This window comes from Rhopilema esculentum, chromosome 16 (assembly GCF_057945365.1).
Source record: "Rhopilema esculentum isolate cy_ngs chromosome 16, ASM5794536v1, whole genome shotgun sequence".
NCBI lineage: Eukaryota > Metazoa > Cnidaria > Scyphozoa > Rhizostomeae > Rhizostomatidae > Rhopilema > Rhopilema esculentum.
The window spans coordinates 9,379,733-9,407,041 of NC_142830.1; the positions used below are offsets into that span (position 1 = coordinate 9,379,733).

General features: G+C 35.9%; 1 protein-coding gene across 3 annotated transcripts; it reads right to left on the minus strand.

Annotated features, from left to right (window-relative positions):
• Positions 1 to 6,830: 6,830 nt before the first annotated feature.
• LOC135682133 (uncharacterized) lies at positions 6,831 to 26,847 on the minus strand. 3 transcript variants are annotated; one of them, XM_089113030.1, is made up of 14 exons: positions 25,821 to 26,847; positions 24,049 to 24,581; positions 22,165 to 23,200; positions 21,057 to 21,145; positions 20,596 to 20,738; positions 20,252 to 20,304; positions 16,140 to 16,301; positions 15,148 to 15,267; positions 14,635 to 14,700; positions 14,034 to 14,208; positions 13,513 to 13,589; positions 10,665 to 11,023; positions 9,507 to 10,200; positions 6,833 to 8,640 (listed from the first exon to the last, which is right to left on the minus strand). In XM_089113030.1, the coding sequence occupies exons 3-14, from the start codon at positions 22,288 to 22,290 to the stop codon at positions 8,266 to 8,268; spliced, it is 2,439 nt and encodes an 812-aa protein (XP_088969156.1). In that variant the 5' UTR covers positions 22,291 to 23,200; positions 24,049 to 24,581; positions 25,821 to 26,847; the 3' UTR covers positions 6,833 to 8,265. The 3 variants fall into 3 exon arrangements, with proteins under 3 accessions (XP_065052945.2, XP_088969157.1, XP_088969156.1); XM_065196873.2 differs by lacking the exons at positions 22,165 to 23,200; positions 24,049 to 24,581; positions 25,821 to 26,847 and adding an exon at positions 21,855 to 22,151 and having other exon boundaries at positions 6,831 to 8,640; XM_089113031.1 differs by lacking the exons at positions 22,165 to 23,200; positions 24,049 to 24,581; positions 25,821 to 26,847 and adding an exon at positions 21,991 to 22,149 and having other exon boundaries at positions 6,831 to 8,640.
• Between the last annotated feature and the right edge of the window lie 462 nt (positions 26,848 to 27,309).

A 27,309-nucleotide genomic window follows, 5' to 3' on the forward strand; every position in this document is an offset into this window, starting at 1 on the left:
TTTTGTATTTCATCTGTTCTCGCTCGTCTTTAAAAAAGAAAGATATATAGTTCTATATTGATGACGTCACAAAAATATAACTTTAAAGCATCATGAAATACCTTTAAATATGCAAAATCAGTCAAGTGTTTTACGAATTAGCTGTGATATGGTCACAGGTGTATTGCCTCCTTTCCATCAAACCTCTGTATTTTGGTCTCTGTTCATAAATTTATGAACAGAGCCAAAATAACAGTGATTCGTTAGCAAGCTTTGAATCTCTCATTGGCAATATCTCAACCAATTTTAGACATATGTGGCCATATATTTTAGATTTTAGACATATATGGCCTATTTGCATGTTTGAAAGTATTTCATGGTGATCTTTAATTGCATATGCTTAAGATTCAAAAATTCTAGAAATAGGTTTTTGATAACGTCACACTTTAGAACTCTTTGGGATCAGCCACAATGACGTATCCATAGTTTGCATTTTATGCTGTATTATACTGTACTGTGCCTTATTGTGTATTTATAGTAAATTTTATAAAGCATAAGAGTATTTGTAATGTTGGCTGTTGAGGCAATTCGATAACGTTATGTTTTTTTCCCCAACCTCAACCATAATCAATTCGAGATTTAAATTTTCTTATAATGTTACAGGAAAAAAAGAGAAAAACTTTAATTAGCCAACTTGAATAGCTAAAAAAGCTATCAGCTAAAAGCTTTGGTTCTAAAGACCTGAACTGTAATTTCATTTTATCTGAAGGAAAATTTATAGGACTTTAATGAAATGTTCATATTTAGAACTCTCAAAAGAGCACATAAACAGCCAATTTCAAGACGCTACTCTATCAGCAATAATCACTCGCTTCCTTCTCTGATGAACATCTTTGATTTGAGCTAACATGTTCATGTTTTCACAGTAGTAAGCTTACACAGTAGTAGCAAAGAATCAAGAAACATGTGTTTGAGGAGGAAAGGACCAAATAAATAACTAAAGGTTAGGGATTGTCTAATTTTTTTGTTAAAATATAGATGATCAATTGTTGGTTGCTAGAGCTTTATATTACGATTCTTACAGGGGAAATAAAATGGTAAATAAGAAATATCTTTTGCCATTGCCCTTGAAAATCCAGAAATGTACTGTTGGTAAGATCCCAAATAAAGCAATAGTTTCGAAGTACAAGTGATTTTGCCAACACTTTATATCTCAAACCTTTCCTGTAACTCGTATCCAAGGATGGTCGAATACTCGGGTGAAAGGAAGTAGTTCCTTTGAAAAAAGGCCAGCTTTTTTAACTGTCCTTACGCCTTTTCCACTAGTGTTTGGGTTTTGTCCGCTGCCATCAATAGCTCTCTGAATCCTTTTTTATATAAACTTGTTATCCGTTTTATCTGATTACACCCTCAGTAACACAAATTATCCCCCTAAGGTGCAACGTGCTGGAACAAAGTAAGAACTTAATTTTTTCAAAGCAGCATGCCCTTATTACATTATGTTTTCTACAGCCAGGTTTTCTGCTTGAATCAAATAATGAATCAGGTCAGACAAAGATGGCAACTCCAACATCATTCTATAATCTTTTCAGTCTTTCTCTTCAAAGTCAATTTTTTAAAAATATTTTTTTTTATTTTACTCAAGTGCATTGCTCCAACAGCCAGAAGTTGGTATTTGTTTCTAAGATTCTTCTTCTGCTTCTTCTTATCTATTTTACCTGTCTCTCACTGTCGGTTCCTTCCTGATAAATCTAATATCAACAGATGCAAAACAGCTTCATTGATACTTTTTAGCAAATAATTTTATTTGGTATTAAAGCTTTTGAGGAATATGCATACCTTTTGCTGAAAAACCGAGAACGATAATATTTGTGCTGATGTAGATTGGGAAGAGCTTGCTTCACAAAATGTACAAATAGTTCTTTGCTACAAATCATTAAAAGTATAAACTAGAGTTATTGAAACCAAAATCGTTTTATTAAAAAAGATTTGTAAGGGAGGTAGGTGATTGTCTGTCTAAGAGAACATTTGTTCTCCAGAACCGGCATTTATCGAAATAATTTTTTGATTTTGCATTTGTTTTGAAATTTTCCCATATTCGCCCTCCTTGCATTTGAAAATTCTATCCTCTACCAACCTCCCAATGTAATTCATAGAATGTCGCATGTATTTGTTTATTATGGCTGAACATTTGCTTATTTTTAAAATTAACCCTACTGTAAGTTGCTATAACCCTCTTTAACTTATCATGGGGACCTTTTATCCCCCTTCTTTGTACTAAAATGAAGCTATAACCTTGGTAGATTATACTCTCTACTTTGCGTGGAAAACTTTGCGTGGAGGATGCGTTTACGTTTGCGAATGCAGTTTCACGCAGATGATCCAAATCACACAGCTTACATTATCACCCATTGTTTTCAGAAAGAGGCTGTTCACGTTTATCATTTTAAGCCTTATCTCTGGATGATCGATGAAAGTGTGACATGGAAGAAACAAAGAAAAACATTGGTTAAACATCATTCTTTGAAAATTTTCTCATTTGTCAATTAAATTCTTAGACCATACGTCTTTTCTTACACTTAACAACATGAATATTAATGTAATATCTCCGATATCTACAATCGGCATCCTTTTAGTTCTTGTTCGCAATAGATAAAGTTAGTCTAGGCGGTTAATGCAAGCGTCAGGCTCATAGCGAATTAAAGATCAATAACTCCTGGGTCATGCTCTCTCAGGCACGCCTAAGTAAACTGCTAATAGAGAAACCATATGAATAAATGATGTATCGAGCAAGGGACCTAAAAATAACATCTACATAAGCTATTTCTGTATGATTTTAAACACTTGCAGTAGCAGTTGCACTAGTATTCTAGATGTAACTGTCATTTATAGATGGAGGCAGGGCTCATAAAGCAGAAGCCACCATGTAGTCAATTTTTTCAAGGCTTCTGCTGATTTGCGTAGTTCATTTTAAATGGCGTAATAACAATTCATGCGGATAACATAAAGCATTAAATGAGACAAGTGTTGCTTATTAAGTTCATTTACTTGGAAAACCATAAGATCTTAAGGTCGCGAAAGTTGGGCCAAGATTTATTTATGTTTCGATTATTCTGCGTAAACGGCGCAATAAACAGTTTGAGAAAAACTCAGTGGTGTAACAAGGGGGCCGAGGACTCTTGGATGCAAAACTAAAAGGGACCCTATCTATGAAGTGCAAGAAGGTCCCATTTTTTGGTGTATAGCATCCAAAAGTCTAGCAAGGTTTAAAAAAGATTAGTTAACTAGCTTAACTAGCTAGGTGATATGCTTCAATTGAACAAGTGTTAAAGTTGTTGAAAACATGGTTAACTTGAGCAACCATAGTTGTCTGTTTTGACAATAGCTTTTAGCAAATGAAGAGAAAAAGAAACTTTTGAAGTGAGTGACGTAAAGCTTGCAGTAACGCAAGTTTGAGCTTTTAGAAGTGGTGGGTTGAAAGCTTTTTAGCTCTTAATTCAAGTCTAAATTACTTGACATAATCACTTATTTAGTTTACTTAATCATCGCGAGACTTAATATTAAAAGCTAGAAATTTCGATTTATGTAAAAAAAATTGTTACCGAAAGCACAAAACATTTTAGAACTAGGTCGCTTTGAAGACATTTCCTTATTCTTAGAGGACTCTTAGTCATTTTCCCTTCAAGAATGCACAATTCTAGATATATTTGCTTTTATGTTGTCGGTCAATTCTAGATATATTTATGATGCAAGCTATTTTTGCATTTATGTTGTCGGTCATTAAATTGCATTCCAATGGTTGTGGTATTTCGAGGTTAAAAGCAAATTCTGGAAAAACACCAATTCTCTTCAGTGGAACTGCACATTTTAATTTTTGATTTTTTGTCAACAGATGTTTTCTAAGAAAGGACAAGACCATTTTTTACATGTGCTAGTAAATGGTAACATTTTGTAATATTTTGTAGAAAACAAGTGCGTCATGTTCAAGAATGTAAAAAATATTCGCCGCTCTGTTGTTAAGTGTTACAAAAAGCACATAAACAGGGCAGGACTCTTTGCTCAGTTAACTCATCAACAACAAGCTGACATATCAAATCCTTGGAACAAACGTATTTCGTTGCCACGTGAGTTCGAGGCCAGGTGCTGCCGTGTGCTTGGTAGACAACACATCTGCAGCGAGGTTGTTTGTCGCCAGCAAAGAGATTAATGCAGCTACTCCTATTAACTACACTAACGTTTTATGTGATTTTTTAAGAAAATCCTACAAAAACATTTTGCATGCTATGACACATTATGCAAATCATTAAAAATCTGAGATAATCAAAGTCACTAGTGAAATGTTGTCTATCATAATTAATTTGCGGCATCTATTAGCAAATAGGATCGACTCAAAGCCTCTTAAAACTACAAGAATAAGCTGTCCTGCACGCAAGTGCTACTTTAACTAGAGGGGAAATCAGCGATTTTGGTTTAAATTTGCAGGGACTGCTTGCAAAAGATCCACCAAGTGCTTCGAATTAAGATAATACCTGCTATTGAATGTGATAATCTTTCCTCAAGTTTCTTGAAAAAAGGGATCAAGGATCACATTAGCAATTTTCAGTGTTCGATCCATCAAGGTTCTGAAAATTGATATAGACATGACAGTGTGGTTAAAAAGATGCAAGTTACTATTCATTTACAATAAGAGGCATTTGACAAACATTCCTTTTTATAAGAACACGCTTTATAAGAACGTCGAAGCGAAGTCTTTGAAAGAATTCATAAATTTTAGTTATAGAAAAGCCAGTTTTGAAATAAGAACAACATCAAGAATACTTGAGCCTAGAATTTAAAGAAATAAGAACATCGAATAGTGTGTTGCTAAAGTACAAATTTGCAATCATTTTCAAATCTTAGAAGCTGTTTTGAAAGAATTTTATCCGCGTTCCAAACCACAATTTTATTGCTCAATCTAGCCCACATCCGAGGTACAAAACTACTGTTTACGGGCTTTACGGTAGAGAGGCAGTCCTACACCTCGTTGATTATGGTTAAGGGGGAGAAGAAAGGGCAACATCGGAGAACAATGGTTAACAAGCAGTTTGTTTTAAGATTTCGAAAAGACTATGACCAACTTATAAAAATCTCATCTCTTCCATGTAGCAATGCTTGTAAGCTTGTAATTTATGTAAGAAGCTGGCTGAGTTCTGGGCACCTAGATAAAAAGCTTGCATTCACATCTGATGGACCCCATGCATATCGGTTAAATAGAACTTAAAAAATCAAATCACCTTTTGGTATAGAGGCTTAAGAAATGTGACAGCAGACAAACTAGGTCCATCTACTGGAATCAAATGATCAAAATTTGTTGACAATTTGACATTTTCGATCAGAATTGATACAGTGACGAAACTTTCAACTAGAACAGAAAAATATCCAACATAATCATTCATGAAAGAAAAAACAATTCATTCTGCCTTCACAAACTTTTAATTTCACAGCGCACTTCTCTGTGGATAAGGGTATAAAAATTTGGGGTCCCTCAAGGCTCATGCTTTTGATCAATGCTTTTCTAGCTCAAATACCTTTACAGCCAAAATTTGAAAAAGAGAACTTATTAGCGAGGGAGGCAGCCGCCCCTCCCCAAATGCTCAGATAGTTGGTATCTGAGAAAAATGCAAATCTGCAATAAAATCAGGACCCCCCCCCTCCCACCCAATCATTGTTGCCTAAATCCGTCCCTGAAAAGGTACCAAGGCACCGAGAAGGTCGTTTTAGTTGACGTAATACCATTGTGGCATGTTTGTTTCGAATTTGTTTGCGAACATATTTGGCTCAAATATGAGGGCAAGCTCCAAGAATGTCGAAGATTTATTCTCGTATTTCCTGTGAGAATCCTAAAGAATTAGATTCTTCATCACAAGAAATTCTTGAATAATCACACTTATTGTCTGTGGGTTTATGTTAAGCCTTTCTTTTAGAATGCTTAAAATATAAGCACTTTTTTCGGCATTTTCCAGTATGATAGCAATCGGGGAGGACAGCCAATGAAATGAATGACTCGACAGAATCTAGCCAATCAAACCCTGGAAAGAGTTCAAATAGACGCTTTAGCTGTCCTTTTCTCTCAAGAATATGACAAGAGCAACATGTCACATGTGATATCCCAATTTGAATGTTTGCTTTTACGCGGATTCAGCAAACTAGTTTGTGTTGAGCGTTGGCTTTACATTGCGATAAAAATGGCATATCTTATCTTGAAAGATATATTTTAATCTAGGCCAAACCACTTTCGCTTAAGCTCAACCACGTTCACGTCGTCGGTGGCATTAAAGGATATCGCAAACAACCGATGCGGTGGATTTTCAGGCTGTCCGCCTCCGTTCGACCTGATTCCAGGTTATTACCCGTAAACACCTAAAGTAGGCTGTTCCTATACCCTGCAGGGCAGAATACGATCCTATCTATGATTAATAATTCAAATTCTTTACGATATAAAAGGAAGGGGAAAAGGGATCTATTTAGGCCATGTTTAGAAAGAAGAAAGAAAGAACCTGTGGTATGGAGGCAGTCAAGAAGCCTCTTAGCCATTGAGGCTTTGATGGGAGCCACTAGGGAGTAAAGTAAATGGTATTTCTCGTTTCGGAGAAAAAGACTTCGCCCTCCACACTCTGCCCATGTTTAATAACTTTATTATTAACCTAATGGCCTAACCGCACTTCGCCTGGACCCAGAAATATAAACAAACAGACTGCAAAACTACAGATTTTAGAGGAATTTGTGAAATAATGAACTCAGGCTCCTTGATGTTTGGCAAATGAGAGTCCAGTCAAGGAGCCTTGACATCTTCTCTGTTTTCTGGTTACCTGTTTCTTTGGTGCCAAACAAACACCGAGAAAACATTCTTAAAAGGTTATCTATTTCAACGAGATTCTGTTTAGGTGATCAATATGACCTACGTAATTCACAGTAAACGAAATACAATTTAGGTATTGCTTATAATAACTTAGGCTTAGAGCACGTGTAATAAAAATGCAGATACAAAATTGAGCGAAATTTTGCAAAAAACAGAGCTTTACGCACGTTTACTTACTCTTTTCCTTGGATTCAACCTTCTTTACATTTTGTTCTCAACTCTATTTTTCTCTCTTTATTAAATCAGCAAATCTTCATCGTTTTCATTTTCGTCCTGCTGAAGCGATAGTATTGCGAAAGTAATAGGCCCTTACGCCTGTGCATCACTTGGATTGGAGAGCACAAAACAAACTCCGGCTTGAATGTAAAAACAGCGTAGAAACCATTCCCAAGGGAAGAAGTTCTCCATCTCTTATGGGATATGGCTTTAAATAGACAAATGGCTTGGCCCTCTGCTTGCTTAAATGTTGATAGTTTTTGCAAGGCGAAGAGTCCTGGACACAAAGTCTGACAGCACTTTAACGGAGCCAACCATTCAGTTTTCAATGAAAATGTCTGGACAAGATCTTTAAGAATGGAAAAATATTTTGCTTTTAGTATCTTCTCAATTTCCCATCGATTTAAAAAGCAAAATAATTCAAAACCGGTACATACAAAAAATTGAACGTAAGAAATGGGAGCTGATAAGGATAAAAGTCGGATTTTTAAAACCATAATATTGTATAATCTGAAACTACAAAAACAGTTCAAAACACATTTAGAGAGAAACGACGAGGAAAAATTTTCTAAAAATATAACTTTACAAGGTTTACAGCTAAACGACCATAAAGTGAACATGTAAAAAAAAGACAGATGAAGAAAAAATAAATTGAAAAACTGAGAAAGGTTTTAGTATGGGATGAAAATTTCATTCAAGATGTTTAAGAAGAGCTAATTAATTTCATAAACATGAATGGAACCCTTAAGTTCTGCTAAAGATGAGAGTTGATCAATGAGATCAATTGATCAACCAGAGATACTAAATGGTGTGCGAAAAATCAAACGAAGTAAATGATGCCTTTAGGAAATAGTAGATAAAATCTATTGCAGGCATATAACGTCTAGAACTCCAATATAATGGAATATTTTAGGCACTATGTCCCGTCAGTAAACCGTTGACTGCAAACAACAGGTTTTGCAGTGTGAGAAGACATCGAGATGTAAAAGGCGCCATATATGGACATACATATGACATAAATTAACATAATATGTCATAGCAAGGGAAACTAAAATCAGACAAAGGAAGTGAAAAGCTACCCTTTGGGGAAATTATTGCGACTGTACAAAAGCAAAAAGAAGAACAAAAATGTGGGTGAAATGAAACAAAATTGGACAAAATACAACGAGCTTTCAGCTATGCGACAAGGTCCTTAGTTTCTTTGTAATACTAACGTCCGTCTCTGCAGATTTGATCTGCGTCAAGTCTCTTGATTCGTCCATACTGTCACCCATAATAACGACGGGTGGAGGCGAGCGAATTTGGTCACGTGACTGAGGATGTAATTCATCGCTGATTGGTTGGTCCGTTACTGTGCTTCCTATTTCGTTTGACATTGATCGTGATATCATCGATGGACTGACAACAGTCAGTTCACTCGGCGGTCTTGTGTCCGTATTTGAAAACTGTCCGGCTAGAAGTGCATCCGTCTTGCGTGGAGAGGTGGCGGTTGCAGGCGCTACACGATGAGGATCTTCGTTTATCGCCACGGCGCTAACGGGTGTTCCCTATAAAATGGAAAGTGATTCAGTATAGGTAGAGCGGTTAAAGTCACAGTATATTCATTGGCTCCAACGGGACCCGAAAAATCTGTCCCACTTAGCGAATGATCCAGTTAAGAAAATGTCCCAGTATAATAAAGAACTCCAGAGGACGGGCAATATCTGTCCCACTCAACAAGATTCCCTCTTATCCGGGGTCTGACTTATCGGGGGTATACTGTTCTTTTCTTTGATAACAAAACCATGCTATTGGCAAAAAATTCATTTCAATAAGAGGCAAAGTCAGTGAGCGTTTTTATGCCACTTGAAAATAAAAAAATGATTATAATATATGTACGTCACAAATGTTAAAATCTAAGTACAATATTTTTTAAAACTTAAATTATACAAATGTCCAAAATAAAATTGCAGATATAGCATTAAAAAGGGCAAAAGAACCTGTGTTCATAATGGCTCCCTTAGAAATTTCCGGTTCAGAGAATAATAGTTTACACTGCTTTCGTGTTTACAATTATTAAGACCATTATAGCTAGAGGTGGAAATATTCAGCATTGTTCATCCTTTGCACGAAATTACATTTATTTGATGTTTGAGTTGCGAATGAGTAGGATAAACCCTTTTGGCCTGCGTTAGTTTTCCACAAAAGAGACAAATTTGTCTTGGGATCTTTTTCTAGAGTGGTACTGTTCTGTTACGTTAAATGTTTCTGTGATATTAGCTTATTAGCCGCACATGAAGAATTCAAAACATTTTAAACATGTTGGGTAATATACTTTTAAATGAGTGATTTAATAAGAAAAGGAGATGTACATGTCATTGGCAAAGCATATAAAAATAGGCGAACAAATAATTCAAAGCAAAGTGATACGTACCTGGTGATACAAAACCTGTCTCGTTCCCAGTACCTGTACTGGCTGGACAGCAGGGACTGTGACGACACCGGATATCGCTTGGTTCATAGCAGAAACTGTCTGTACAAAGGGAACCTGCGAAAGAACTAACTGCTGCGAAGTACTTGAAGCTATAAACTGGGGAATGATGTGCGCCCCTTGTAAGGAGTTTGGCGAAGATACAATTGCCATGCCGTCTTGGCTCAATATAAATGGCAAATTTGTGACACCACCAGATGGTGGTGAAGGTGATAACATATGTTTTACTTGGCTAGAAGGAACACTCAACGTATTTTGAAATTGGTTTTCAGAAGCCTCGTTTGTTTGGCTTTGCTTTCGCCTCGCTTCTAATTCGCCTCGAAGTGAATTATCAGGTACTGGCTGGCCCTGCCTTTTAAGGCTTTGTTTACGGTTGCAAAACCAAACTTTGACCGTGTTCAGTTCAAATCCCAGTTCGTTAGCTATCAGCTGAATATCCTCTGGAGATGGTTTTGGATTCTTGCTAAAGTGGTTGTTCAAAATTTCCTGCGCCTCTTGACTGAAGCAAGTTCGCCTGCGTCTTTTCTTTCCGAATTTCATATTTTTAGATCCTTCAGCCTCCTTCTGTTGCAGAAATAGTTCCAAAATAGGCCTCATTCGTTCCGCAGCTTTCATCCCTAGCTGCTTGCCTTCAAACCTAAGATGGATAGAATGAAAGCCTAGAATTAATTTTAAACTATTTAGAATTCACATAGAACTGTCAAACAAAAGTGTTTGTTGTTGAATACTGAAGTGCACTACAACAAAAGAAAATTGGTAGAAATTTACATCTTACCATACACGGAAAGCCCTTCAAAGATTTTCCCTTCAACCTAGAAATAATTTGTTAAGGCTAATCCTAGACAGACTATGAACACAGTTTTAAAAACCCACTTGAAGATGTTTCACAACTGATTTGCCTAATAACAATTAAAAAGGAGTAACGCAAGATATATGCATAAATACAATACTCAATGACTTCTTTCAAGTATTAAGGTATAATACAAATTCTGCTGACTATTCTATAAAACGTAATGTACGTATGTACGTAACTATTGAGTGAAATCAGAGGTCTTGAGCTTATATGTTCATGAAACTTCAAAACATTTCTAGGCAACATACCTGGAGATAAAGGATTGGCTGTATGTTGGACCATTCATCTCTGAAAGTTCCCTTCCAATATCTTCCTGGGTATACCCTAATGACATCCTTTTGGTTTTGAAGTATTTGATAAAATCCAGCATTTCGTCGGACAGTCCGTGATCGTCTTTGCTTGAGAAGGATCGACGAAGATTATGTGGTGGGTTCGGAATCGCCTGAGTCACTGTTGTTCCGTCGGGGTTAAACTTCATTTGAAAATAGAGGCTCTTTGACTGACTCACGATCTGGCTTCCAACAACACCGTTGTTCATTACTTGGTTGTTCCCTCCTGCTTGGATATTCTGGCTTTCAGCCGCATTATCAGATCCTTGATTCTGAAACTAACAAAATTGTGAAACACTTAGATAGAGGGAACAAGCATTCATAATATGGAGAAGATAATCATATCATTAATCAGTCAAAAAAGTTTAAGTAGCTAGAGACTTAGCAGTGGGGTAGAAGGAGCTTAGCCCATTTGTCCTCGCTTCATTAGCATCTTGCTCAATGCTTTTAGTGCTTAAGATTAAAAAACAGCCTCTCAGATTTTTCTAATTGAGGAAGTGCAGGAACACAGAACGGTAATCAGTTTATTTGCCACACAGAACAGGTATTTGTCAAAGAGATAACTATTTTATATAAGCATACACCTCTCAAGAAAACACTTGAAAACACTTCTCAAAGACCAAACTATGGCCAAGCCACGGTCAGTTAGGCCCAGCGGTAAAACTTCATCCAGGTATGTATATTCTCGTAAAGTATAAACGGGAAATTTCTTGAACTAAATTAAATTTGGCAAAAAACAAATAACTAGCGAGGAAAAACGCTCGAATACTTTACTGACTTGGTTAGGTCGAAAGTATGTACATCAGTATAAAATAAATATGATTCTCAAGGCCTCAAAGCAGCAGTTATTTGTTCTTGGAAAGAACCTAAGGCTGCAGGATGACAAAATTAAATGAGAGAAATATGCAAATATTTGGCTGAAGGAATATCGTAGCACAAATGAGAAAAGACAATTTGATAAAAGAATATACCCTCTCTTTAGAATCATTAGTGTGAGTGCATGAGTAAGAGCCATTATTAACTAACAGAACTTCTCTAAAGTACTACAAGCATCAAGCGTTTTATAGATATAATATAGATACAATATGCTTTCAAAACAAAGCTATATTGCTATCACTACTGCCATATAACGAGAACTATTTAGTTATAATTTGAGGCACTATGTTCCGAAAGCACTTCAACATGCCAAATGAGCATCTGATTGGGGAGCTGAAAGAGTCAGTTGGATATTTAAAAAAACAAGGCTACTCTGTTAACTAGTAAAAATAGGCGGGTTTTTTGCGTTGTGCTTAGTATTAATACAAGTGAAATTGCTATCCTCTGATGATTTTGTATGAGAGCAATTGCTTTCCTTACCAAACAAAAGCTGATTACAAATAAAAATGTATTATAATTTATGTCAAGAGGAGGGCCCAAACCCCCTTAGCTCCAATCCTTGACAAATCAAGAAACTAACTCAAGGTCAAGGTATTTATCATGTAGTGCATGCTTTATTGACTGAAAAAATCACATTTTGTAGCATCCGATGATGTCCAATAATCATTTTGATTGCAAGAATAATTAACGAGGAAATGCATAAATTATCTAATACTCCAATAACGAAGGACTTCGAACTTTGGTACATGGATTCACGGCCAAACAAAACCTTGGGCCTCTTGTTACAGCATTAAACAAAATGATCAAATCGCATATTCTAAGGATCTCCGATTTAACACTTTTGGGCTGCAGAGCGAGCCTTGATGGATGGAAATTAGAAGCGAAAAGCCACTTCAATAACAGTTTGAATAAAAATTATTTTGTCGCATAAATTATTGGGTCATAACAGTCATGAGTCTAAACATAGCAATGGCACATAGAAACACTTTTAGGCTATGTATACATTAAAGAATTACTCTTTGGTGTAGAACACAGGATGGATCGAACCGAAAAACGCCCGTTCTCCCTCATTTCTGGCAATTTGATTGGCTTGATTCGATGGGGACTCCCACTGCAGCGATTCCTTTCGCAGCCAATCAACATTTCACGCCTATGCTAGGATGAATCTAAGTTGCAACTCCGAGTTTTACGCGTAAAGCGGTCATCATGCACGAGAACAGTTGCCTGATGATCGCAATCATCATCAAACTCGGAGAAGAGCCCTATATGACAGACCAGTGAAATTGTACTTTTTACGAATAAATAGATGAGTTAGGTTCAAATGCTCAAAATCATAAAATCTATTGCATAGAAATAAAGCTTCAACAACTGGAGCATGAAACCTAGCAAAGATCTGTTCATTAAACACGGGAACAGAGGAAAAGCGGGATCTTACAGGACAGTTGCAACCTACACCAACACACACTCAGGCAAGACAAACTACACTAAAAGCAATTTCAAAACTTGCTGGTAAGCAGAATTACTGGAAAAAGAACTTGCTACGAAAAAGATCGAGCAGTTGATTCACTCAAAGCAGCTGGCTACATGAACTAACACTTATAACTGACAATGTGATCTGTAATTGCAGTTCAAACAAGCAAGGTTAGCAAGAAAACAAACAATTACAGCTGCATTGAAATTTTCCAGTAGAACACTACATGATAATTTCTTTCCTTGAGATATCTAACATAGGGTGTAGTGACTACTAACTGAATAAAAACCAGGCCTTTACGACTAAACCTAATTATCGCCAGGGTGTCATCTATTAAAGTCTTTGGAATGTTTTAGGAACTCGTGTAGCTTAACTGTCATAATGAAGCAAAAAACATGTTCTTAAATTAAAAAGTCATACTTGTAAAGATGCTGGCAGAGTGTTTACTGGTACTTGATGATTCGGCGTGCTTGGATCATCGCTGTTTGAAGCAGCCACTAAGGTAATAAAAATCAGCTGTTACTCTAGTAACGAAGATACCCAAACATAGAGTGATCTTTGCAGAATAACTGAAGCGAATGACAAGCACAGGTTATAGTTAGGGAAAAATCGTGGCAGAAGGATTCCTAGAATGGCCGGGAAGGAATTAAATGGAACTGCAAAGGAAAAATATGGCTGATTCAGCATAGAAGAATTTGACAACAACATGTTTATAATGTCGTCATTTTTAAAGAGTTAAAGTGGAAAAAAGCAAACTAAAATTGAATATTGGGCTAAAAATGTAATAGGTGTTTCGAAATCCGTCAACTCTTTGTTTATCCGTAACGATACTACAAAACTTAAACAAGAAATGACACATAACAACCTCAAAGAAGCTAGAGGCTCTTAACCAATCGTCACAAGTTGGGTTTCATCTCTTAAAGAAGAAGTATAAATCTCACCTGGATTGTCAGCTATAAACTGCAAGTGTCTCCTCGATAGCTCTTCAACAATTTTCTCTTCTATTTCCTTGCCAGTCTCAAGCTCATTTTCAGCCATCCAAATGGCATACTCATCATATGGTGTGATTATTACGACAGTCTTCCGCCTCGTTTGCAAAATATTTGCTATCACAACCTTTGATTTTGAGGAACACACGTTTATTCACTAGTTTTCATTAACAAGAAGGAGTCAGTATTCAAGGCTTTGATATAAACAATGCAATAGTAAAAAAATCCTAGCGGAAAAAAATTGCATTTTTTTCAAAATCTTCATAAAAATAACTAACTAATAACGAAATATTTATTATGTTATTAAGGTTATCAATCTGCACTTCCTGTAAATTTATAATGAGTGTTATTTTTTAGAAATAGAACATTTAAGGCTATAATTTCCTGCATAATCTTGATCAGCCTACTGAAATCCAATCCGAGAATTTCAACTCTTATAAAATATTAACACATACAGGAGGTCAAACGGGTTTCATGAAAGGTTAAAATCCAAACACCGAAAATCAAATCTGTCAATAAATTAGTAAATAACAAAGTCAGTAAAAAGTCAGACCTGATGGTTATATTTTTCTAGAGCTTCTCTTGCCTTTCTTGATAAAATGTTCACATCCGTTTCCAGCTAACCAAGATAAAGCAATTTAAATTATGAATCACTTTGAACTCACGCTAAAAAGCAGGGCTTAAAATAAAGAACTTAGATTGCACATGGTATGCAAGTTTTACACTGCCAGAAAAATTCAAAAAAACTTTAGTGTAGGAATAGTGATATATCTTATGCAACATTCCCTGCCTTTCAAAATGGAGGTGATAACTTGTTTTTGTCATTGCTGGTTGTTTAACATTTGTAAGCAGAAAGAAGAGCAGGGTAGGATTCTGTGAAACTTTCAATGAGTAGAAATATGAAGGTAATAATCAGGAACAAAGACAAATGATGATGAGAATCAAATTTGGTGTAATAGAATTCAAAATAAATGAAAATTAATAACATTGAATGATGCTAGACTAGATGTTATTCAGAAAACAGCAGAGTTTACACCAAAGACTAATTCAGTACAACAAACAGTACCTTGAAAGACACAACAAAAGCAGCCTTCGCCCACTGCTTAACCAATGGGGATAGCATCTTTGGTGTTGGGTACATTGTTAATTGCAGCACACCATCTACTGATTGAATTTTGTGTTCAGCCTGAAGGAGAGTTGTTGATGAGCGAAATGTTGTAAGGCAATGGAGAAACACATAACAAAAATTACAAACATGGTATCAAAGAATACCATATCAAATTATAAATAGCCAGAAACAATGAATAAATGGCTTTACTAAACAATAAACAGAATATCAATATAACAATGAAAAAACACCAACAGCTTAAGACAAAAATCATAGCCATTAGCTATGATTTGCAGATTGGTCAGAGTCACAATAACAATGAACAAGGGCATTTCATTTTGAACTTTGAAATGGAACATAGTTCTAAATGACTATGTTCCATTTCAAAATCATTTTCTTTCAGTTTCCATCATGCTGTCCCTGAATTTATATTAAGTAAATATTTCAAGTTGAAATCAGTACAACAAAAAATGGTAATTCAGTTGAGATTCATCCCATCGTTTTCTCAAAAACGGTTAGCATCAAACAACATAATGTAATGGCAACCAACAAATTATATATGTTGTACATCATCTAGACAAAGACAAAGACAAAGACAAAGACAAAGACAAAGACAAAGACAAAAACAAAGACAAAGAAAAAGGACACATTTTGGACAAATTATGGTATCAGAATATTTGTAAGACACTATCTGCATGAAAATTTACACATAGATAGATACATTTCTCTCTAAAATCCGAAATATATTTCTTGTAATATGTATTTATTGACATTTTAATTACTAACAGCTTATTGCTCAAGAGTTTTCCAGCAGAAATTAAAAATTGGTACCCTTAAAAGACATCAGATGATCAAAACCTGGATAATGCATGAACAGGAGTTGTCTCTGTGAGATTCCTTAACACAGAGGGTTGGGATGCATAACAATTTTGTACAACATGTGAACCTACCACTTCACTGTCTGGAATGTAAAAATCAGAAACTGCTGCAGCAAGATAAAACATTGCATGTGAGCCCATGGGTGACAATGCCTCAGCAGAAGCTTGCAATAAAAATAGATAATCTGACAGTGTTAGAAAACCAATTTGTAGCAACAGACATGACCCCTGTACCTGAAATAAAAAAAATATTTTTTTGATGAACCATGCAGTAAAGAGTAATCTAGAAACAGAGAAAACATCTCCTTTAGTGAAATAGATGTACCAAGACACTAGCTGTATAAGAACATAGAATAAATTTCCTTGGATATTATTTGACCATCAATTTTACTTAAAAATTAATGCAATTCCCTTCCAACAACAAACTCATCTAAAAATATACAAACTGTGCATGACCTGCTGTTTTATACCTTAACTTGATTTCCGTTCAAATAATTAGATTAATTCTATCATTTTTATATTCTATGACACAGTCTAAAAAGTATCAAGAAAATTCATAAATACACAAAAATTTGAATAAATTGTATTTAAGTTATTCTACTAAATTCTATAGCATCTAGTAAAGCCACTTCGAGTTTTATACAAGAGGCAGGAAGTTTGAGCAGGCTTTGATTTAACAGACTGGTGTCACATCAAACAAGCTGTCAGGCATTCTCCCAACCTTTCCCTTCAACATTTACCAAGAGTCAATTATGGAGGTGGCACTGGATAGTTTAAAGGTTCACTTGAAGTTGGAGGCAGACTGTAACTAATTTGAAAATGGCTTTGAAGAAAGCAAACATTTTACAACATACTAAAAGCTTTTTCGTCTGACACTCCTCAGAGCATAAAACGTCAGAATAGGTTCCGAAAAAACACGATGGAAAAATATATACCCAGTTGTGGATCGAAATAGGCCAATCAGAAAAACGCAATTTATGATACATTGAGTAACAGCTTTTGGATGAATAAATTTTGGACAAAAAATCTTTGGACAAAAAACTTTCAGACATTTTTTCATAAAATTTCAGGCCATTTAAAAAAATTTAGGACACAAACAAAAAACTCTACTTATATTTCCAATAGTTTATTGCACCTTATTAAGCTTGCTAAAGTATATTTTTCACATCAGGCCATGCTGGGAATAAAATGGCAGGGGTGCAATGAATCGCACTCCTTGTGGTGCCAAGGCGTGCAATGGTGTGCTATTGCACCAAAGTACTTAATAATACAGTCAGCTGTATATGGACTAGACTACATAACTTTATCATAAGAAAACATAAGCAAGGCTAGTCCAATTAATACATTTTATCAAACAAGCTTTATTAACGTCAAACCCAACATATTAAAGAGAAAAACATTAACAATAAGGTAGGTTAATTATTATGTAATCCTGCAGTTTATAAACCCTTCTGGTCTGCTTCTCCTGACAATCTCGTTCTCAAAATTTAAGAATTCTAACTGTGTTTTCACCATAAAGAAAACTTATCTGTTGACTAGTGTTAGAACGAATTAAATGGTTAATTGCATGTTTATATTTTGTAAGAAAGCTACAGAAGCTAAATCCTCACAATTCAAAGTCTCTTAATTTTGGAACATTTTTGGCCACATTTTATTAGTAAAAGTTTCTAAAGAGTTTTGTATTTGCATACAGATTAGAAAAATGCACATAAAGTAAACTGTATATAGAGGAATTGTGAGTCTTGAGAAAACGGAATTTTACTGATCGCACTTGCAAGATACACTCGTAAACCACAGTGTAATCTGGGTCAAATCATTTAAAGCTTAAAGATCAATAAGCCTGTTTAAATAAACAAAGCCTTACATGTGCCATGGGGTTGTAACTACAGTGGAATCCCGATATAACGAACTCTGAAGGGAACCAGAAAATAGTTCGTATATCGGGAGTTTGTTAAACCGAGAGATAATGTTTTTTGGGGGTCCTTTCGCAGTTCACGCCTAAAAAACCTGTGGTGGGCTTGTTTAGGCTATCTCCAACCTCTGTGCACATGTACAGCCATACATGTACCATTTAACTCAAAAAAACCAATCTGAATTCAAATAATACAACTGGCTGGTCATTGAAAATGAAAATCTTAATGTTCCTTTTATAACTTGGGACCAAGAGATTGGCAAAGCTGGTATCACTTCGATCCTAGTTGGTGCCTGAATGATGTCTTCAATTACTTCACATTCTTACTTGTCTTTTTCTGCTTCTCCATCTGGGTCTCTCAATAAAGTTTTGTCGTCGCTTATTGCTAATGCCTTATATGTAAGAAGGTATTTGTTAGTGTCAATGTACTCATTCGCAGTAATTTCTGACGCAATCGAACTTTCATCTCGTGGTCTGAGTATCAGCCAGTACTTGAAATGTATCATCGGCATGTTTTGCCGATTATAAAAATGATTTCTCCCCAAGAGAAAGTGATAAATGAATACCGAAAATAAATTTATGAAAGTTTGTTATATCAAGGGTAATTATGATGAAGGGACCTAAAAATGGTTCGTGATAACGAGAGTTCGTTATATCCGGGGTTTGTTATACCGAGAGAATTTGTAAGGAGTTTGTTAGGCAGAATCCAAGGGACCAGGCATTTAGTTTGTTATACCGGGAAGTTCGTTATATCCGGGGTTCGTTATATCGTGATTCCACTGCAGTTATTGCAAATGAGACAAGCGACCACAACTGCAAAGCAAGGATTATCGGCCTAAAAGGTCGAGCGATTTTCAGACCTCAACTCAAAACTTTGATAAAGAAATTATGGAAACCTTCGTTTACAGGGGTTTTCGCCACTTTCAGAACGTCTGTTAGTTTTAAACATGGTATCATTCGTGTGCCTTGAAAGTCCGGCTACTAGAATCTGAAGAAATCGAGAAGTGGATGTTTTCATTCAAAAAACGTTTACCATAACTTTAAGCAAATTAGAATATTCGCCAAATTTTTCGTCAAAATGAAATCAAATAGAAACGATTGCGTGATTATCACCGTTCGTTCATAGTTGAATTATGATAAAAAAATTACATTGGGCCATATTGGTCACTTTAGAATAAAGTGTTATTTGCAGATTATTTAAGGCGTGCGATAAACTGCACTTCTGAGCAACGGAAGGCGTGTGCCAAGGCGTGGGCGTGCGATCGCACGCCATTCCCAGCATGGCCTGCACATGGTTTAAATTTAAGATTCACAAGTGTTTGAAGGGCTCCACACAAAGAATTCCATTTCTCTAGGTGGGGGTTATGCTTGCAATTTTGAAAGCTTCAACAACCATTCTTTGAATGCCACAAAGTTCACCATAGAAGATGAGAAATAGAAAGGTGATGAAGAAAATGAGCAAAGCAAAGCTATTGATTTTAACTATAATGAAAGTATGACAGAAGGCTATATAATCTCGATTAAGGATGACAAGGATCTTTCATGATTGCTAAATAAGTTGAGTTGACAATATCTGATAATGTTTCCTTTTGTAGCTAGTTCTTACAAAACATTTCCTTTATAAGTTATTGCTGGTGAGAAAGACAACATTCCATTTTCAAACAGTGAAAAACTTTTCTGTTCCTTAAACTTTTTCCTTTAATGTGCCCTGATGATGTAGCACTACTAGCAGAAAGCACATTGCATTATTATTGAACCATGTTTTAAGGGCAAGTTGAGAGCAAGAATTGAACTTGAATTGAAATACTATAGGTAATGATAATGACCAATAATAGCAATGAGGATTATTTTCAAATCACTTCAAAAGATGAGGCAGTTGAGGTGGCAAAAGAAATCAAGTACTGGTGTACCCTATTAGTGATAGAGCTAGAATACAGTCATTGGAGCTGTGGGCTTGTTACGAATTATGGAGCTGGAAAATTGTTACGAATCAGAAAGATGAAAAATAGATCCAACCAAAATGTATACAAGATGAAACAACACAAAAATCAATTCATTGAACACACACTGTGACAAAATACAATTAAAGATAGGCTAGGACTGTCTATGATAGAGGCCATCACAACAGCACTGGAAATAGAGAAATGGAAAAAATTGTGTATGCTGCCATAGCCATTTGGGAAGCCAAATGTTCTGAATGATACAAGAGAGAAATTTTACCTTATCAAGAATAAAGCAATTACAGTTAAAAATTTAAAAAAAATGCATTTACCTCCTTGTACTTTCTTAGAATATCCTGAAGCCAAGGAGCTCTTGATTCATCAACTAAAACAGAAAATTTGATTTATAAACACATCAAAAACCACAAGGCTATTGAAAGATAACTTTAATTGAGAAATAACATGTTTTGTTTTTACCACCTATAGATCAGCTTAATGACATTTAAATTCAGCGGAAAATGCCACTTGATGCATGTATTGGCATGAGAATCACAACTTGAGTAGCAAAAATGCACATTTGCACAAAGATCAGCTTCCTCTGAATTGCATTTGTGCAAGGAAATGTACAGCAAAAAGAGTCCTGATATCATGCAAAAGAACACTAGAAATGAGATACCTGATAAGGAACAAGCACCGTTTTGATCAAATTGCACATCAAGCATATCCAAAGCATTGTGGCCTTCAAAATGTCTGCAAAATGGTTCAAGTGACCTTTGTCTATGGAGAAATATGACTGCATAGCCATATTGTAAGAAGTATCTTTTGAAATAGTTAAGGTACTATTCCTCTAACAAAAAAAATGGAAATCTACAAAAATCAGTATAAATATTTGAGAGTTTTTGCAATGATATCACCAGTACCAGGGAGAGTTAATCAACTATAAAAAAATTCAAATTCAATAAGAAAATAAAAAACATGAAACATGTGGACTTTATGGCAAACCTCTTTGCCATTAATAAATTTCTGTTGCAGCAACAGGTATATCTGATATCCAGCAAATGATAATATGGCTTTCATTCAAGCTGGACTATTTCGTCTCATTCCATTATACATTATAAGTTTGAATAAAAAGGATACTCGGCAGAGGAAGCACCTCTTGTTCCTTGACTGAAATTATCAACAAAGCGAACTGTGTTACTTTCCAATGGAACTGTTGTTCCTCCACTCTGAAAGAAAGATGATAGTTGCAATATATTTATCATTGGCTAAACAAATGGGCATAGCTAGTGATGGGTGTGGGGGGGGGGGGAGGTGGAGTGCATTAGTTGCTCTGTCTTTTCCAGAAGAGAATATGCAAAGAAATCAAAATAATGAAAATAATAGAAAATTGAGGCAGTTTTACACACAGAGAAGATAATAACTAACAAAGTCTTCTTTAACCAATAGTCAATGCAATACAAATTTTGGAAGTGATGCTTGCCAGATCGCCCAAATTTAGCTCTGTACAGCATCACTTTAAACAAAAGACTTTTGCTTTATCACTTATCTTGACAACACTGAATAACAGATTTATCAGTTCCTTGCTTTTAGGGACGAGGATTCATGTAATTCAGCAGCAACAATGTTGGTTTAAAATTTATTTAGATAATTAATTAGCTGTGTATAGAATATCAAAATAATCAAAATAACAAAGTTTTTGTTAGTATAGTTGCCTAGGATGCTGAAAGAATCGAGACGATTTTCGAGCACAGCACCCTATTAAGTTAACAGCACCCTATTCAAGTAGCAAAATTGTATTTTGGCAATGAAAAGCAGGTATTACTTTGAACTAACGTCAAGCTGTGACATGGTATCTAAAAATAATCAACGTTATTTTGGATTTACCATTCGCGCAAAAAGTTCACCTGTTCAAGTAAAACAAATTTTTGGCCTAACCTTCGAGAATGCTGTTATTGAACTTCGCCATGTGCTATGAGAGTGCGAAACGGTGCTTGCGAAAGTTTAGCAAACATTCCAACTACACGCTATTATGAGAGAATTTATGCATTAAATTGTTTTATAATGCACGAACCTTAAATTATGCTCTAATTTTTTGTCGGACAAGTTACAGTTAATCTGCCTGATCAATCTGCTAATCTATGCATGCACAGGCAGTATTAATTTATTACAAAGACTTCATTCACCGTCAACATGCGAAATTATTATTATAAATTATCCCAGAAAGTCAATTAATATGAACACCCACCGTCACCAGCACAATATTCCTGCCCAGCTGTCTATGTTTCGATGCAAAGTCTTCTATTGCTCTTTTGGCCTCCTCAAGATTCGATGGTGGTCGCGATCGTGAGAAGTAGTCTGCCCAATCCGCCATTTTCACCCGATTCTGCAAGGCCGCATGAACAAGTCGTCTTATGACGTCACGAATATATTACAGAGAAGATCTCAAGGTTTCAAATCGAGATAAAGTGTCACTGAACTAATAAATAGCATGGCTTTTGCAATGTACGAAGAATGTGGAGGAATTGTACTTCGATATTATGAATAGGCGATGATGACGAAACTGATGATGATGATGATGATGGTGATGATGATGATGATGATGATTGATGATGATGATGATAATTGATGATGATAATGATTGATGATGATAATGATTGATGATGATGATGGTGGTGATTGATGTTGAGGATTATAATCATTATGATGACGATTATGATGACGATTATGACTTTCGCCACAAGATTTCCCCCGGAGTCCGTCGAGCAGCCTGCTATCGTGGCCTCTCCTTTATTCGCACAATAAAAATAAAGTTCTCAAACTTGGTAATAAGACACAGGGTTGGTTATAATTAAGCCCCTTGGTTTTATCAGTTATTATTATGCTGATGACGATACAGTATAAAAACCCTGCATTCAAGTTTGACATGAATAGTCTTTTCTTACAAGATAAATTTCATAAGAAAAAGAGCCTCAAAATTGGTAAAAAATTAAGAACAAAGAACAAGCTGTGGTTGAGGTAGGTACAGTAAAATATAATTTTGAACAATGTTGTAAAACCCCCCTTAAAAAATTCAATTTCAAACACAAAGGGTTTTTTGCAGTCCTTTGTTGGTCAATTTTAAGATCTGTTGGCAAATAAAGGATGCATCACTCACTTTGTGGGCAAATTGGGCCTGAACATTTCTTTTGAGCACAATAGCTAGCGACTGCCCAGTTAAGAAAAATCCAGCCTTAAATATCTGGAGAAATTAAAGGCATTGAGTCATGGTAAATAGGCCTTCTCTATAGGGGGTCATTTGGTTGCTATTTCATGTGATATTTGCATCCGCTGTTGACAACCTGCTATTGATGGAAATTGTTTTGTCAATCAGTACGAGGTGAGTTCATGTGACCAGTTCCAGGTCAACCAATAGCATCGCAGTCATGAAAATCATGACTCAGCGGATTTTGCACTTAGGGTATACCCAATCCATTATATCATGACTCAATGCCTTTAAGAACAGCCAGCATGAACTTCAATTTACTGGTTCTTATAAACAAAGAGCATATGAACGGTCATGGTGACCCTGAGATAAGGGCCAAGAAAAGCCTTCTACAAAGAGTATCATCAACATGATAAGCTTTTTCAACATGAATCATGAGTGGTGAAATATAAAACATACATAAAGTTCTCATTGTACATACATTGTACATAAAACATAAAGTAAAAACGATGCTTAATGGCAAATGTTGTATCAAACCAAGATTTTATCTTAAAATGTCCCCAGCATCAAAGAAGATTTTGTAAGATCAGAGAAAAACGACCTTCAAATTACTAAAAGGTGAACAACAAAATCAAAAACTAATTTCTAAATCCAACACAAAGAATGATCATGATATCTAATTCAACCACATTCCTTTTTTGGAAGTTTCAAACAGCATCTCAGAACAAATCAATTCTAAATTGACTTAATAAATAAATTATCCTATAACTAGTTCAGAAAAACTCAGCAAAGCATGAGGAAACAGCTGAATATTTCTTGAACTTCTAGGTTTACAACCCTTTGAGCCTTTCTGGCATCCCTGCAGTGCACTAGTTTCAGGTTCTGTAAGTATTGCACTTTTTTCTGTGCTTTGCCCTCCTGCCTTACAGTTCATGTAATTCATCATGAAAGAGCTACAGAGTAAGACCTGTTCTGAAATAAGACATTGGTTATCAGGCTGTAGCTACACTTTTCTCAAGGGGCTTGTGCAACTCTAAAAACCTTTCAATGGGCTTGTGCAATCCCTTTTGTTCCTATAGCTCTCAAACTATTACTATTGTACTGGTGAGATGTAAACCGGAGCCCCAGACCCCATTACTTTTAGTCAGGGGTAGTGAAGTCAGGCTTGGAGCAAAATACCTTAGAGCTACCCTGATAATGAGAGCAATGTAAAAAGGTTTTTCAGTTATCAGTTTTTTGGGGTGAGTGCATATCCATTTTACCTTCCATCTACCAATCATTGCACTTCATTGTAAACATTAAATAGGTGTTGTTTCTTCAACTATTCACTTGAAAAATAGGAAATTACAGAACAGAACAATTGCCTGGTGTGCATCCACACCTTGTTCCTTTTTCCCTTTTTCCATTCTTTCTTCTCTCGCCTTCAACCAATGGGGCTGATTCATTGACATCCATAAATTCTGCAAATGAAGAAAAATTTGTACTGATTGAAGCATCTTTTAACAAAATAACATACAGCTATGACCTTTTTTAAATTTTTATTGAAATAATGGAAAAGCTGGGTGGGGCAGTGGGGCTTGGGTACAATCAGCTGGGTGCAGACCAGGAGGTCATAGGGGCATATGAAAAGACATTTACTATTATCACGTTTTGACTCATAGTATCATTGATTGACACTTTAAGTTAAGCCTTGCTTAGTCATGCTGTGAACACGCTTTACTACTCTTACGCTGATTACGTAATGTGGCCTAGTATTATATCCTGATCGTATAAGTTGTTTTGTTATGTTCGTTCAACCGTAGTTTATCTTTCAAGATACTCTCCGTGGAATTCTAATAGCATACAGGAGAGACCTTAAAAAGGGTTGCAAAGCTACATTGTTATTCTGCGGCATTTTGCAAGGCTGGTATAAAGTTTGAAAACATAAATCTATTAGGACGCATAGGGTGTGGCATTTTGATCATTCCTTTATTCAATAATAAGAGCTGTTTCCACTGGCGATACATAGAGTCCAACCAGCCAAGCCCTAAGAGTTTTTTAAACACAAAAGTGGCTATAATATCCCATAGCTAGTTTCATAAGCCCCAAATAGCCTGTCGACATGGTCCCTAACAGGCACAAAATAGTATCAGCAGAGCAGAGAACTTGACAGTTCAATGGTCAAAGACAGCGAGGGAGGCCAATAAGGCAAAAAAGCTTTAGTACCACACCTAAAAGTTGCTTTGATTTCATTGTTTGCCTGAAGAGGGCATTCAGTGTGGCTGATGTTGAAAAGTTCTTGAGTGTGGAAACAGCCCCACATCTCTGGTGAGGATGTGCAGAAATTGCTAAATTTCCAGTTACACCAGCACCATTGATATTCCTCACTTACAACTGAATGTATCTAACATTAAGGTGCATCCTCTTACTGTGTCTCTTCTGCACACCATTGCAATGCTCTGCATACTTGGGGGTGAAGGTTAATTGACCCCCATTTGAATGCTAAAATACCCTGCCATAACCCTTTTCAAAATCCAGAGATTTGATGGAGCAGATGATATACGGGTTTACCAATCAGTGTAAATGAGGGAAGCAAAAACTGTTCACTTTTGAACAGGCTCTTATTACAATTTCTAAAACCTTTAATATACCTAATCCAAACTTTGCTTTGTGTAGCCAAATGAAGTAAGCATAAAAAAATTCAAGCTTGAAAATCATACCATCTTTGTCTTCCTTTGTGCTGCAATTGTTATCATCTACTTCCAAGTAATTTACTGTCCTCCCACTGACAAGTTGTATTTGTTTGTAACTTTCACTGACTGCCAAAGAAATTAAGTTGTTGACATCCTCAATTCGAAACAGAAATTGGTATGAATTCTTTGGTAAATTAATTTTGATATCAAATGAGGTACAGTTTGAAGAATCTGTCATTTTGTCAAGTCTATATTCTGAAATTGGCGTATTTTCCTTCAATTCTGTCCCCTCCATGTACATTTCAAAAATATCATTGTTAGCACCAACAGCGTGGCCTACAATAAGGTCGACAGCTGTTGCTTCTGGGGAAAAATCTGGTTGACTCCAAATAAAGTTAACAGCAACCTTCTGTTCCTTTGGGCTCAAACAGTCGTTCTCATTATTTCTTTCCGTTTCCATGTTTCATCAAACTTGTTTACTTGTCAAGAGTTCACGTGTTGTGCTATTGTTTATGATTTCATCTCAACTGCTTTGCAGGTAGCTAAACTGGTCCTCCTTTCTCTTGAAGGCAAATAATATACATGTACCTTATCTCCCTGTCACATACCACACTTACGTCTAGTGCATTGGTATGACAAGGCACTACAGCAAATTTTTTTTGGACCACACAGCTACAGGTCACATGGCCACAGGGCATCAAACAAGAATACCAGTCTGATCTGGTTCGGTTGAGGGGAGGTCATTCAGTAAAAAATTTTTAACTAACCTCTGACAATACACTGTTTAGATAAGAAATTTCATCGATTCATTATATTTCTAATTACTGTCTCAAAATTCAATTCTCCTCGATTTCTTAAAAAGTTTGACAAGTCGAAACAAATTTATAGAAAAAATTCGGACCGTTTTAATATAAACAAAAATAAATAACACGAAAAGGTTGATTCACACTAAATTTTTGCAAGAAAGGTCTGCAAGAAACCTGAGCCTTTGGATAAAAAAGAAGCGATAGCGCTAATCATCTACAACATTGGAACATTTTTTTAAATCCCTTCTTTTAAGGGTGAGATTAATTAACAAGAAAAAAAGGGAGGAACCTCTTGCGACTGATTAGGAATTCTGTTTCAAAACACTTGAACGTTTTTTGCGTTTTTCGAAAGAAGCTCTTTATCAGTTGGCATTTAAGAAACCTTTAAGAAACATTGAGTACCAAAATAAGTCAAGCAACTAAGTATTATTTTAAAGTGCGCGAGTTGCTGTTTTCTGGAACGGAGACTAGTTCGTATTTTCAGTAGCGTAGTCAGGGTGGTAAGATTGGAGATGGCGCGATGGCGAATTGGAGGAGAGAAAATGTCCCAGCCTTTGGGTGGCCAGAAAATGCCTTTTTCCAAAGACAATTTTTCGCCTCCTCTTGCCTCACCTTCACTACGCTACTGAGTATTTCCAACTTATCACTAAAATTGGAATTGCAAAGGGTTTCTGGGACCAAGCAAAGTTTTGATATTTGCAAAGGAGAAA